Source organism: Sylvia atricapilla, chromosome 4 (genome assembly GCF_009819655.1).
Source record: "Sylvia atricapilla isolate bSylAtr1 chromosome 4, bSylAtr1.pri, whole genome shotgun sequence".
Taxonomy (NCBI): Eukaryota; Metazoa; Chordata; class Aves; order Passeriformes; family Sylviidae; genus Sylvia; species Sylvia atricapilla.
This window is the reverse complement of record NC_089143.1, coordinates 3330423-3344770: the sequence shown is the minus strand read 5'-3', so window position 1 is coordinate 3344770 and position 14348 is coordinate 3330423. Positions and strand designations below refer to the sequence as shown.

At 36.0% G+C, this 14348-nt stretch overlaps 1 protein-coding gene across 1 annotated transcript in view; it reads left to right on the top strand.

The window, feature by feature from the left end:
* ZDHHC2 (zinc finger DHHC-type palmitoyltransferase 2) overlaps positions 1-12560 on the top strand; it is a 32868-nt gene extending 20308 nt beyond the window's left edge. Inside the window, exons 5-12 of the mRNA XM_066316771.1 lie at positions 48-117; positions 2034-2066; positions 6854-6974; positions 7739-7871; positions 10508-10634; positions 10796-10888; positions 11911-12020; positions 12465-12560. Of these exons, the coding sequence (XP_066172868.1) occupies positions 48-117; positions 2034-2066; positions 6854-6974; positions 7739-7871; positions 10508-10634; positions 10796-10888; positions 11911-12020; positions 12465-12505 (728 nt within the window). The 3' untranslated portion in view covers positions 12506-12560. The remainder of the gene's footprint in view (positions 1-47; positions 118-2033; positions 2067-6853; positions 6975-7738; positions 7872-10507; positions 10635-10795; positions 10889-11910; positions 12021-12464) is intronic.
* Positions 12561-14348: the final 1788 nt, after the last annotated feature.

The following is a 14348-nucleotide window of genomic DNA, read 5'->3' as shown; positions in this document are numbered from 1 at the left end:
GTGTAACTGTCCATTGAAATGTGATCCTGGAACTTTTTTTCCTTCAGCAATCAGGTACTGTGACAGATGCCACCTTGTAAAACCAGACCGGTGCCATCACTGTTCGGTGTGCGACAAGTAAGAGGATTTCTTTAAAAAGTGGTTTTCTGAAGTCATCCATTTTCATTTCTTAGCACAGAAGCACTTATTTTTTTTTTATGAGTAGATTTTTCAGGCTTAATATTTTGGCAGATACACTTTTTTTTTTCCTCCCTTAGATTTTCTTTCTTTTCCGATTTAGTTTTCATTTATTTATTTCGAAGGAAGTCTGTAGCTTGGTTTAATTCATTTCATGGTTCTCTTGATGCCAGCATGGATTTTACATGGTCTTATACATTCTTTACACAGTGGGTAAAAATTATAAACATTAATAAAAAATTTTCCTTAAGAATGTTACCAAAAACAGCTGATAAAAAATGTGCTTTTGTTAGAATCTGAATAAACATCTCTACCCATCTCAATTTAATCATGATATCACTTCCATCTCATAAACATGTCATTTAATATCCTATTTTTTACTGGATAACTTGCAGGTTATTTTTCTTTAAAGAAACAAACAGCCAAGCATTTCCCCATTTCTAACTGAAGCCATAAAATTAAGTTCTTGTTTGTCTCGCAATATTTTGCTTCAAAAAAATCCCAGTTTTTTTTTCCCCAAAAATCCCATTCTTTTCCCCCCAAAATCCCAATGTTTTCCCCCAAAAAATTTCAACATTTTTCTTCAAAATATTGCAATTATTTCCCCACAAAATACCAATATTTTTTTCCCAAAAATTCTCAATTTTTTCCCCAAAATCCCAATTTCTTCCTGAAAAAATGATAATAATTTTCTTCAAAAAATCTCGTGGTTTTTTTCCAAAAAAATCCTAATTATTTTTCCCAAAAAATCCCAATTTTTTCCCCAATGATCCCAATTTTTTCCCAAAAAAATTATAATATTTTGCTTTAAAAAATTCCAATTTTTTCCCAAAAAATCCAAAAAGTGAAAAAAAAAAAATCTCAAAAGTGAAGACACTTCTTCAGAGGGTGATTTATTCTTAGCTTTGATTTATTCTTACTCTTCAGCTGATCAAGTCCCAACATGATTGTGAGGTGGAGAAGACATTGTTTTGTCCGGGAAAGCAGCAGAGGCACTGAAAAAGAGGCAGAGTTGAGGCAGGAAGAGCATTTTGGTTATTTTGTATGAAATGGTGGCTGCAGTGTAAAATAGGAGCACAGTTGTGTGTTTCTAGTGAAGGAAAAAGGTGACTTGTTATCTTACAAAATGGGAGGGAAAATTTGCAGGTTGCAATGAGTTAACATATTTTGTGGAATACCTTTATTTTGTCCTTTACCTTCCCAAAATTCCCTCATTTCAATCACATCTGGTTTTCTTGGGAACGTTTTATTATCGGAGAGGGATTAATTGCAAATGTGTTTGGGATTTTTCATACAAGGTCAGCTCTTAAAAATATGTTTATTTGCATAGAAAGATGTATATATTTCTATAAAAACAGACCAGGTTCTTGGAAGTATATTTAGTTATATGACTATATTATAATTGAATTATCCCAGTTTCTAAGGCTCTGGCAGAAAATAAGCAGTAGTTGGAAAATCTATTCAGACTGAGTCCCAAATGCTAAAGCTGACCAAATCCTATAGATTGCATTTTCTTAAGTCATAAATTCTTGACATATCAAATATTTTCAGTTGGTTTTATCTGCCATTTCTACAGATCCCTTGTAGGTAAGCTGTATTATGTCAATTTTAGTATTATATATTATTTAATTTTATTACATTTAAATATTATTAAGTATTATTATCTACTTAATAGATTACATAACCTGTAGTAAATAGGGATAATTCCTAATCTGTATATAAATTGTATTATAGTAAATAGGGATAATTCTTAATCTGTATATAAATTAAATGTGGCATGTAACTTTGCTTCTGACTTTGTTCTTTTCCTTTGTCTTTTGGTGATGCTGGAACTCTGCTGTGGTGTTTTTTTAAAGATGCATTTTGAAGATGGATCATCACTGTCCTTGGTGAGTGTACTATCGCTTTTTTTTATGTTCTGAGTTGGTAAAATACACTTTTGTGGGAGCTGCTGAAGTGATGCTTCAGCATTCCTGGAGTTGGAGGCACATGTGAGGTGACAGCTCCTGCAGGATGGAGCCATTCACTGTATCTCCTCTTTTCCTGGTTGTGACATCCAGAAATGGAACAGTTTTATCTTCTTTTTTTTCCATTAGAGCCGGGATTTCCAAAATTTAAATATCTTTTTTTTTTGGACCTTTGAGTTAGGCACCTGTTTTTACAAGTGTGATACACTTTTATGGGAGCTGCTGAAGTGATGTTTCAGCATTCCTGGAGTTGGAGGCCCATGTGAGGTGACTGCTCCTGCAGGATGGAGCCATTCACTGTATCTCCTCTTTTCCTGGAAATGTGAGAATTTTATCTTCTTTTCTTCCATTAGAGCCGGGATTTCCAAAATCCAAAATTCAAATATCTTTTTTTTTTTTTGGACCTTTGAGTTAGGTACCTCTGTGGGGTTTTTTTTACAAGTATGGATGAAGCTGGCTCCTGCTCAGTGGGAACTTTTTTTAAGAATTGCACCTTTTCTTGGTAGAGTTTGAATATTACTGTGCCTTAATTGCCTTGAAGGGTGAAGTGCTACCCTAGGCTTAAAATGGAAGGGAGAGGCTGTGTCCTTCCTTTTGCCAAAGCTCCCAGGACAGCTGCAGTGGGATTGCTGGAAATACCAAGTTCAGTTTTATGGTTTTTTTTATTTCTTTGATTCTGTCTCCCCTCTGCCTCCCACCCTCCCTCGTTTTGCTGCCACATCAGCCCACACAGTGGTTTTGTTCTGTCTTTTCTTAGCAGCCCTTGGAACCAGGGGATAGACAGGATGTATAATTAGTTCTGTGTCACTTTGGCAAGTGTATCTCACAGAAATAATTAAAGATAATTATTTAATAAGGTCCAGGTTTAGAGGATTGAGTGGTACAGTCCTTCACTGTATAAAATGGTCAGAAAAGGAGAACCCCCTGTGTTGGACAAACAGAATGGAGCATGGTTCTAAGCAGTTCTTTTGACACTTTTTTATATCAGATTTTAGGAGAGAGGAGGCTCTGTCCTGGGGCAGGAAAGGCTGTTGGAATCCCCCTGTTTCTCTTGCTCCTGACTACAGCATCTGCCATGATGTAATTTGATTTTAAGCATCTTATTTTGCATCTACGTGGTGGATGCAGTTGTAAGAAATAGTTACAATTTTTGTGTAGGGTGGAGTTTTTTTGCTGTAGGGACAATCATCTTGTGAAAATGGATGATGTTCAGTTTTAATAGTGTGCTTCTTAAAAAAAAACCACAAACAAGGCCACAACAAAGGAAACAGGTGAAACCATTGAATGTAGATCAGATTTCTTAGAACAAAAAAGACAGTTTCCTTTATTCAGATTTTTAATAGCTGCCTTGTTGAAAGCTCTAAAGAAAACAGTAAACTGTTTTTCCTGATAAAATACCAGTGAAAAGTCTCAATATGACTAGTAACATCCAGCGTTATAAACACTTCTTAAAAGCTTTGTGGTCTCTTTGGGATTTTTTTTGTGTTTTTCTATCTTAAGACATTTACATGAAAATGTCCTTCATGTAAGCTTCAATTTCAGAGTAAAAATCCATCGTATCAAATAAAAAAAAATCATAAACAGTGCTTAGGTTTTGTGTAAAGGGACAGTGAAGTGTAATTTCAGTAGTTTACTGTACATTTTTGCAGTCTTAATCCAACAGCATAAACACACCCAGTTGGAGAGAGTGTTTATGCTGCTCATTGGTTTTAGTCCTATAAGCAATGGGTGCAAAAAAAAAAAAAAAAAAAAAAATTACAAATAGAGAAAGTAATTGAAAGATGTGTAATGCTTCCTGATGGAGAGATGTCCCTTTTGTACTCCAAAGTAACAGAAATGCATTAGGAAAAAAATTGTGCATTTGAGCAGATGTTCACAGTTCCTTGCTCACCCTAAAAAGAAAAAGAAAAAAAAAAAAAGAACTGTGTAGAAGAGATGAAAGAGTTTTGAAATACTGCAAAGGTGCTGATAGTTTCCTGTAAAGAGCCATGTTCAGAGGTTCTTAGGGAAATATGTGGATATCTTGCCAACCAAAGCAAGGGTGCAATTCAGTGTGATGGATGGGTTTTAGCCTCTCTGAACATCATTAGCTTCTGGTTTGCTTTTCATGCAGTGATTTTTTTGGGTGGGAGCAAGTTGGGTGGGAAGGAAGAAGGAAAGAACTCCCATGGATGCTTAGAGCAGAGAAACAGCAATGAGAGTTATCTCTAATTCAATATTCTGCCAGAGGAGGATTTCTGGAGAGAGGATGGGTAAAAAATAACCTATGGAAAGTAAAGATGAAGCTTTTGGAAGGTAATGAGAGGTTGTCATGTCCTGGCCCCAAATCATCTGCCTTCTGCTCTCTGGGAGGTTTTATTTCAGCTGTCACCCCTGTGCTGATGGAAGCTCTGTGATAAACAGAAATATTTAATGCTAACTGCCCACTAATTACTCTGAGAGGTTGAAGTGCTGCACTGGAGACTTCTGGTGCTGCTGCTGCTCATTGTACAGATGGAACTGCAGGTGGGAATCCAATGGCTTGAGGCATCACCAGAAATTCTGTTTGTGTAACAAGGTGCATTTGGGAGCTCCTTAGGAATCATTTGAATCATCTCTCCTTTATCTTTTGGGTAATCCAAAGAGTTAACATCTCCTGGATTCTGTGATGCTTTTTGTTAATGAGTTGCGTCACCTTCAGCGCCTTGTGAATTATTTCTTTGCCTGGCACTTTCTGTAAGCTAACCCCTCAGACAGGAATGATGTATATTCTTTTTGTCCATGAAAACAGGGTGTTTAAAATGTTAGCTGTAATCTAAATTGTTATTCTGGGCTGTTGTGACTGTATGAATGTTTCACTGCAATAAGGTACCATTATATACCCAGTTGTGGGGATATTTATCAGTTTTGCTCTTTCTCAGAAATGTTACACTTCAAATCTCACCATTATTTTTAAGGTTTAAGATTTGATGCTACATTCTCCAACAGTACAGTTAAAAAAAACAACATGGTGTTTGCTTTCTCTCCAGTCCTCTGATAAACTCTTGTTTTCCAGTTAGACCTCTGCAGTGTGGGGCCTTTTCTAAATTGAAGGGAACATAATCATTTATGCAAGTTTATTTTCACGTGTGTGCCCCATGCCACTGTGCAAAACACCAGTTAGAGATAAATCTGCCTTTGGTTCTAGAGATTTCATCTTTGGAGAATAACATTTCACTTGATGTTTCTTTTCTTACATCAAACAGTGCCTTAAGTAAAAAAGTACAAAAATAAGTAGCACGAATGGAAATAGGACTATTGTAGAAAAGTTGAACCTGAATTGCTTGCAGTTTATCATGGAATTGCTTACTTTGACATATTTCATGAATAAAACCTTTACTGTGGAGAATTTTATATTTAATTTTTGATAAGAATGATGATGAGCTTAAAAATACATCTTCTTTTCCTTTAATTAGAACAATCTAATTAGCCAAGGTGTTGTGTTTGGTCTAAACAAGACTTAGAACAAACTGACCCAACTCTCTGCCCACCCTGAGAGTGGGTAACAGTGATGTACACTGAAAATTCCTTTGCTGTTTTAAGATTTTTACCCTTAACTTTTTAGCATGTCTTCTGCCATTAGCCTCAGGATCTCCCTAAAGAAGACAATAATTGTGGTGCCCTTCTGGAAGCTAAAGTTGAGCCTCACCGTACATCCTTTTATTTTTTTGTTGTTATTGTTGTTGAGAATTATTTATTAATACAGAAGTATCTTTATGGATGTAGTGTTCTCTTAATTGGCTGACCTTTCTGACAGCAGTATCAGTTATCTTTTTTTAAATTCCTATCAAGAACTCTGTTAAGGTTTGTGCAAAGATAATTTTGTTTAGCTTCTCAAGGCAACCAAATAAAAGAGGAAGCAGTTGACCAATAAACTGCCAGTGGGAAATGCTCCAATATTTTTTTCATTTGGTGGGTGCAATATCATTATATGTTTAATAGAGCTCTAAAATTCATAATACCTAATGTGTTGTCTCAAATGGGAAGCTGCTGTGGTACTAATTGTGCCCTCATCATCACTAGTTGCTCATTATCATGTGTAAAAATCTTTACAAGTGGGAGACAGGTGATCTTAAAGCAAATAAGTGAAAATGATGAGATTTATTTTAACATTTAGATGTGTTTCTAATGTCTTATTCCCTGTCATGGAATGTTTTCTATTCCAGAGCAGCATTTCTCTCATTATTTTATGTAAATATAAATATTTTTAGGAATCTCCTATGAATGCTCTTACGTTTGAGAATCTTACTAAGAAGTTCTACAGTAGGAGAAGTTTAAAGTGTATATTGTGTATATTAAGGAGGATCTGGATTAAATGAGACTCCTTTTATTCTCCCAAAATTCAGCTAAATTTCAGTTTCTGGCTTGTTACTGTCCCAGTTGTCATGCAGTTAATGGTTTAACATGGATACTTAGCTACAAACAAAAAACCCAGATAACTGCAGTCACATTTACATCAGATGTGCTGAGAAGAAATTCCATACCATAATTTTCATTTATTTTCAGTCGGCTGTTGAAACTTAAGTGTTACCTGGTGAAGTTCTTTGGGCTTTTTTTTGTGGTGGTGATGTTTTGATTTGGTATAAATGTTTTTAGAGTAAATAATTTAAATTGGATGAAAGCAAAGAATACTTTCATGCCATGTCATTTTTATGTGGTTTTTTGTTTTTGTTGTTGTTGGTTTTTATCAGGGTGAACAACTGCGTGGGATTCTCCAATTACAAATTTTTTCTTCTCTTCTTGGCTTACTCCCTACTGTATTGCCTTTTCATTGCTGCAACAGATTTGCAGTACTTCATCAAGTTTTGGACTGTAAGTACCCTAATCCACACACTGTCTGTAAGTGTGTGAGGCCACTGCTGTGCAAGAAATCTAAAATTCTAACGGGGGGACCTGCAAAAAAGCTAAAGATAGACATTTTTACAAGGACGTGTGGTGATGGGACAAGGAGAAATGGCTTTAAGCTGAAAGAGGGCAGATATTGATTAGGTACAAGTTCTTTACTCTGAGGGTGGAACAAGTTGCCCAGAGAAGTTATTGATTCCCCTTTTTATAAAGTGTTCCAGGCCTCTTTGGATGGGGTTTTGAGCAGCCTGGTGGAGCTGAAGGTGCCCCTGTCTATGGTGGGGCTTTGGGAACTAGATAATCATTAAGGTCCCTCCCAAGGTAAGGCATTCTGTGATCCCAAGGCATTACATTGTAAACCAGGATCTCCTAAGGTCATGTACAAAAGTGTAGCCTATATATAACAATCACAGCCTTCACTTTTTGCCAAATTACCCTTTTCTAAAATTACCCTTTTCAGTGTTCAGATCTAAATGTCAGATTTTTGCTCTCAGTAGTTTACAGTTTCCCAAGAAAAGGGCTGTTTCTTTAACTCAGATGTCACCAACCTAATGGCATGTCTTATCCCTGCATTGATATTCTTCTTGTGTGGTGTGTTTGTCTGTGTGCTGAATTTGATTTGGCTGAATAGAGGATTATAAATAATCAAATGAAACAGCTATTTCCTCAATTCTAATGGCTTTTTTTCTTTTTTTCTTTTCTTTTCTTTTTTTTTTTTTTTTAATTTTTAGAATGGCCTTCCTGATACTCAAGCCAAGTTCCACATCATGTTTTTGTTCTTTGCTGCAGCAATGTTTTCTGTCAGTTTGTCTTCTCTCTTTGGGTATCACTGTTGGCTCGTCAGCAAGAATAAATCTACGTTAGGTAAGTAGATTTCATGCTTCTGTGTTTGACAGCAAAAAAAAAATAATAAAGGTATTTTATAATCATGGGGGTAATGGAGGAAATGAGCAATTCTACACAGGTTCCTTGGGTCTTGGTTAGAAGTCTCCCAAGTTCTTCTGCTCCCTGGAAATTTTGACTCTTCTTTCTTGCCCCAAAGGGCCAAGTTTATTAATAATGTTCTTCCTCTCACTGCTTTCCACCCACAGTTTGTTAACAGAAACTGAATAAACTAAAAAAAATTAAAATCAAGGGAAATTTCTAATAAATTTAGATTGCAATGCTAATTTTAGATTTAGAAATTCTAATAAATTTAGATTGCACACATAATGATTGAATGCACACATGCCTGATCACAAAACTTAATCAATAAAGTGCAGGAGACTAAAGTGCCTGTTCTGCATGCTGCACTGTGATAATGCCAATTTGCAATATAGCCATTAAAATTTCCAAATCTCTAAATGCTTTCCTGTTGATGGAAGCTGATTTAAAGTAGGCCGATAAATTGACCTGGTTTTTTTCCAGTTCTCTTTGGATTTGTTAGTGATCATTAATGATGATTTTAGTGATTAATGGAAGCTGTGAAAATAGGTGTCTGTATCAATGGAAGAGAGCTTGTTTACTTCAGGATTTCCTCTGTGATTTTTGAGTTTCTTCAGGATTCTGACAAATAATTGATTTTGAACAAATTTTTACTGGTGTTAATTTTAATGTAGTTATAAGTAGAGAAAAGTTTTATTAAAGATGCTTATTGGAACAGAAATAAATTATTGTTCTGTTTATAATTATTTATTGTTTATAAACTGATCTTATAATTTTAGTGCAAAAGTTTTCTTCAGAGAGAATCATAATGCATCTAATCCAACATTTTGTGTTCTCAAAACAAATGGAATTCCATACTGGTGATATAACATGTTTCCTGCATACTTCAGTTACTCCAAAAGATCTTGGTGTCTCTTCCCATTTTAATTTGGGAAATTGCTTGATATGTGAAGCCTTAAAAAGCGTGGTAATTTCATAATGAAGCTGTGATAGCTTTAAGTTTGACTGTGCCTAAATCATCCTGGGAGTTCTTTTCCTGGTTTAACACAGGCATCTCAAAGGGTGCTCCCATTTTCCCTTCCCCCTTGTTTAAAAGCCACTGTAATTAATGCACACTGCATGTGGAAGGACATTTCCAGCAGAGATTTGACTGCAGAAGGACAGTCTGAGCATGGTTCTGACATGGTTTGTGGCACATCAGAGTTTGCCTGCTATGGACAGCCAATTAAGGGAATTAAATGGCTATCAGTCACTTGGTAGGAAAGTGAATGAATTTTCTGCTTCAGGCACTTTGCAGCACTTGAAGCTATATTTAGCTCTCTTCTCCGGATATTTAGGTTGGGTGGCCAGGGGGGAATAATCCGGGTCTATGAGCAAAGGCGTTTATTCATGCAGTGGTAAAAACACACAGTGTTTTCATACCCCAGTGTGTGAAAAGCTGTAGCCTTACTGCTAAAGTAGGTTAACTTTTTCTTCTTTTCCATTACTTTTTGTGTAGTAAACTCTTTGTTTAGGTTTTTCTTTCTTGGACATTGTCTGTGGCATAGTCACATGCTGAAATCTTCACATAGATGTATCATGTCTTCTTAAAAACTGAGTCCCTCACTCCTTCCTTGCCTTGGTGAGGGAGGAGGATTGTTGGGGAAGATGAATCAGGGAAACCTTATCAATATGATTGCTTAGCAAAGATTCTGAAAATATGAAACCTATAATGGAAATGGAAATGAAAGCTGACTTTGAGCTGTAGGATACTGAGTCTCAGTTACTATAGAACCTGAAAACAATGGTCTAGCCAGCTGAAGGAGAATCCCTTTGGATTGAACAATCCCTTTCTGCTGGCTGAGGGATCCAAAGGTCAATGTAGCAAAACAGAAAAGTCTGAAGAGTAGTTTTTAGAGTTTAAAATATAACACAGTCTGGTGATATAGTAGTTCTTACAGGCTGTATGTGGATTCTATAGGATTTTGTGTCTTGTGTTGGTTGGTCACTGAAAATTAGAATATTCATCACAAAAGGAGATATAATGAATTGTAACAAGGACCTCGCTCTCTTAACTCTCTTACCTCTTAACTCTTACACTTACCACTCCTCTTAATTCTTAACTCTCACCCTTCCTCTTCCCCCTGCTCTCGCTCTCTCCTGCTCTCTCCCCCTGCCCTTTGCTCTCTCTCTCCCTTCTCTCTCAGCTCTCCCCCTGCTGTTCTCTCTCCCTCTCTCTTTGGGACTCCCCTCCAGCCCAGGCTGGTGGCTGAAGGCAAGGCCCTTTTACCCAGACCCTGCAATAAACCCACATGTTCTAGAATATCCAGGCTGGCAGAATTCCTTGTCCCAGCCATCCACGGATTCACCTACAGAGGGTGAAGGAGGCTTCCACCCTTCCTCAGCCATTGCACTTGCTCCACACACACAGTGCCTGGTGCAGCACTGACTTTGGCTTTGGGCAGTTCAAAGTTTGCACTTTCCTCTTGGGTGATGGCACCTGCAGTGCAATTGCCTAAAGTGCTGGTGGGAGACTGAAACATGCTGACCTGCAAAGAGGTTTATCTAATTCATCTTTTTTTGTTGTTTCTTTTAAGAGGTATTCAGAGCTCCCATATTTCGTCACAGAACAGATAAGAATGGCTTTAGCCTGGGCTTCAGCAAAAACCTAAGGCAGGTGTTTGGTGATGAGAAGAAATACTGGTTACTACCTGTGTTTTCAAGGTATGCTGTTCCTAATGCTTCATTTGTTGAAACTGTTGAATAATCACAGAGAGTTTGGGGGAATGGTTAGTTTTTTTGAAATAAGATATACTTGAATAAAAAAAAATTTCTTTAAAGTCGAGAGGTTTTTGTACGTGCGACACTAATTCTGAATTTTTCAGTTTAGGGGATGGTTGCTCCTTTCCAACTTGCCTTGTTAATCAGGATCCTGAGCAAGCTTCCACACCTGGTGGACTTAATTCAACATCCAAAAAGTAATCTGCTTTTTGTTACCCATTTCAAATAGATTGTTGTTTTTTTCTCCTGTGCACACATAAACAGAATGATGTATAATAAACTTAAAAGGGGTAATCAAATGAAGAATATCCTTCTGATAAATCCAGGTCATATTTTAACAGTTAAGCTGTAAATCAGGTAATTCTCAAATTTATATTTAAATATATGAGGGAATATATATATATATATGTATTATATATAAATAAATATATAAAAATATATAAATATATTTTTATATAGTATATATATATAAATATATAAATATATTTAAATATGTGAGGGAATAATCCTGATGGCATTTGGGCCAAAGCACAGCAAGCTGAATATTAAGTGTTGTTTCTGCTAATAATAGAACATGTTCTATTAATTCTTATCTTTGAGGGACATGACATCTTTAAAGTGTGAAAAGCATGCATATTCTCCTTTAAATAAATTCATATTGCATCTTTTTTGAAACATTTATGTAATAAAAAGTGTAATAAGTATAGTGAATATGTGGCTAAGAAATTATAATGGAATCATAGTGATAATCTTTTATTCATAAAAGAAATAGATGACATTTCAGCTAGCTGTTTACTGACATTTTATCTTACCCCAGCGTTCTGTAACTTATATTAGGAAAGAGATTTTGGAGATGTTCTCTCCACTCTTTATCATGTCAAGTTTGTTGTAGTGAAGAAGAACAAACATATATAGGTATATAGAGTGTATTTGGGGCTGAAGTACCTGTATTAATATGAAATAGCTGCCAAATTAAAAATCCCTATGCTTTTTAGATTGTGTTTGCACTTGTGACAACTACAGTTGTAGTTGTCATGTAATGATACAGTTTTATCATTACATTTTTTACCATATGTAATGATAAAAAAGTAAGTGATTGATCAGACAAGCAGCAAGGTGAGGTCAGGAAAATCCTGTGTGTGACAAACTGTTTGTAGCACGTGGTGAGATGATGAAAAATCACTGCAGTCCACTAATGTTCTTTTTATTGGCACAACAGTGAGAACCATCTGTTCCCTGCCAAGCCGCTGCGCGATTCCCAGAGCCACCTCCTCACAGATACACCCTCTTGGTCAGAACCTGCTGCAAAGGCTGAAAAGGGCAAAGTTGGTAAGGAGTTAATATTTGTGTTGTTTTAGTGTTGGAGGAGATGGTGGAACAATAACCATGGTTTGTATTCATCAACCAAAAGTCATGGAGCTTTTCTGAAATCCGTGCCTCTAGGAAGTTCTATGTGTCAAGCTGCTTTTCCCAGTTAAACCTGACCAAGGGATGTCACAGCACTGATGCCAGTAGCTGCTCATTATTTTTGATACCAGTAGCTGCTAATTATTTTTTTAAGTCAGGCCTGAGAGCAACTTTGCCAACAAATTGGTTGTAAGAGAGGTGACACCTATTTGCAGCGAGTGAAAAGCTGTTTAATAGATACAGGACAGGACTAGACTTGGTAACAGAGTAATGACATTAAAATGATTGTTAATTCAAGGTTGTATTATTTGCTGAAATACACATGAGACTTTTCTTCTGTGGGAACACTGTTTTTTGTCTTTTAAGGTATGAGCAATCCTGCGTTAACCATGGAAAATGAAACCTAATTTCCCTTAAAAGAAACAGCTGAATATGTAAGGAAAGGTATGTTAATATTCTATGTGTTTAATATTTTATTTGATGGTTCCTTACTGTTTGAAGAATGCACAAAAGAATATTACTAAAACACATCCTATTTTTTTTTCTTCAATTAATTTTTTTACCATGTGTAGTAGCACGTGAATTCATAACTTTAAACTAAACCTCCTATTTCTTGATGTGTCTTGTTTGCAAATTACTTTGGTCTTTATACAATAGGCAATAGTCCAATTTATTATTATTACTACTACTACTACTACTATTATTATTATTATTATTATTATTATTATTATTATTCCCTTTCTTAAGAAAGATGCTGAAAATATGAGTCTTCCAGCTGTTCAGCCATTATTTGGAACACTAAGTTTGAAAATTAGGCTGGTTTTAACTCTGAATGAAAAGATCACAGCTTTGTCTCTTGCAACAGGTAAAAGTCTATCAAATGATGAAGCAAAAAGGATATGGTCTAATTTATAAACTATTAGTGTCTTGCTCTGAGTCAGGCACTGAGCTGCATCTTATTTAATAGTAAAAACATACTGCCTACTGAAGGCAAAATGTGTCCATATTCCTTCCTGAGCATTTCATTACCTGTTGTAAAAAACAGCTGAGATTTTCTTCATTTCTTGCTTTAATATTTTGCAACACAGACTTGCCAGAAAGCAGTTCTGAGAAGCAGCTAGTGAATCCTGTTAGGTACACAACACAAATTGACCTTTACCCTGGGTTATGGAGAATGAACACAATCATCACATTCACTCTAGGGTGTGAATATAGCTAACTCCACCAAAACTTAGGGAATTTAATTATTTTGGATTTAAAAACGGTATAAAAAGTTTGACTCCAACCCTAAGAATATCTGCATACCCAAATTATTGGTACAGAGGAGTTGTTCCAGCAAGGTCATTTCTTCTCAGCTCTTGGAAGCATTTTTCAGTCATCCTGAAAAAGTGTCTAAAGTGAATGAATGTCCTTCATTTATGTGTGATAGGACTCTTGGACATGCTGTCATGGCTGTGAGGTTGCTCATGGAAGAAATGAGAGGCATGGAGAGTCATCAGGGAAGTGCAGTGATTGTTCCTAGACTCATTAAGAATGGTATTATTGCACTGTCAAGGCTGATGACTAAATTAGTAGCTGTGTAGATACCAACAGATGGGCTCACAGCTTATACCAAAAAGTTCCCAAAAGTTCAGTTTGGTTTATAAGAGAAATTTAAAAAACCTCTTGGCCCCTTGCATTCTGGTTTTGTGTTCAGTGATGAAGCCACAGTTCCAGATATAGGTACATCTGCAAACTTGATGATGCTGTGAAGTGTTAGAGGTGTTGAAAATGTGGGTGTCAGAAGAGAAGAGTCAAAGAGATGAGCGAAGGAAACTCAGAAGGTGACTGCAATTTTCACTGCTCTGTGTAGGATATTTTAATGGAATGTAAACTCCTCATTTCTAATCCTTTGTTCAAAATGTTAAAACATTGCATTTCTGCACTCTTTAATCCATCAGTTCTTTCAACAAAACAACAGCTTCTGGAAAAGACTAAATTACTTACCTTCAGTTAATGTCTTATTACATGTCATCCCTAATCAAGACTAAAATATTGGAGACAGACTTTAAAGAAACAGATTCTTGGATTGTTACAGAAATTCCAATAATTGCAACTAGTTTTATCAGGTTGGAGTTCTACTTTCTGAAGTCCCAACACTTCATTTACTTAATAATAGCTTTTAAATTTTCTTCTTTCTTTGAAGAGTGTGTACATTTTATTGGGACTTTGTCATTCACATTACTCTGAATATCGAACATGGTCTGTGAC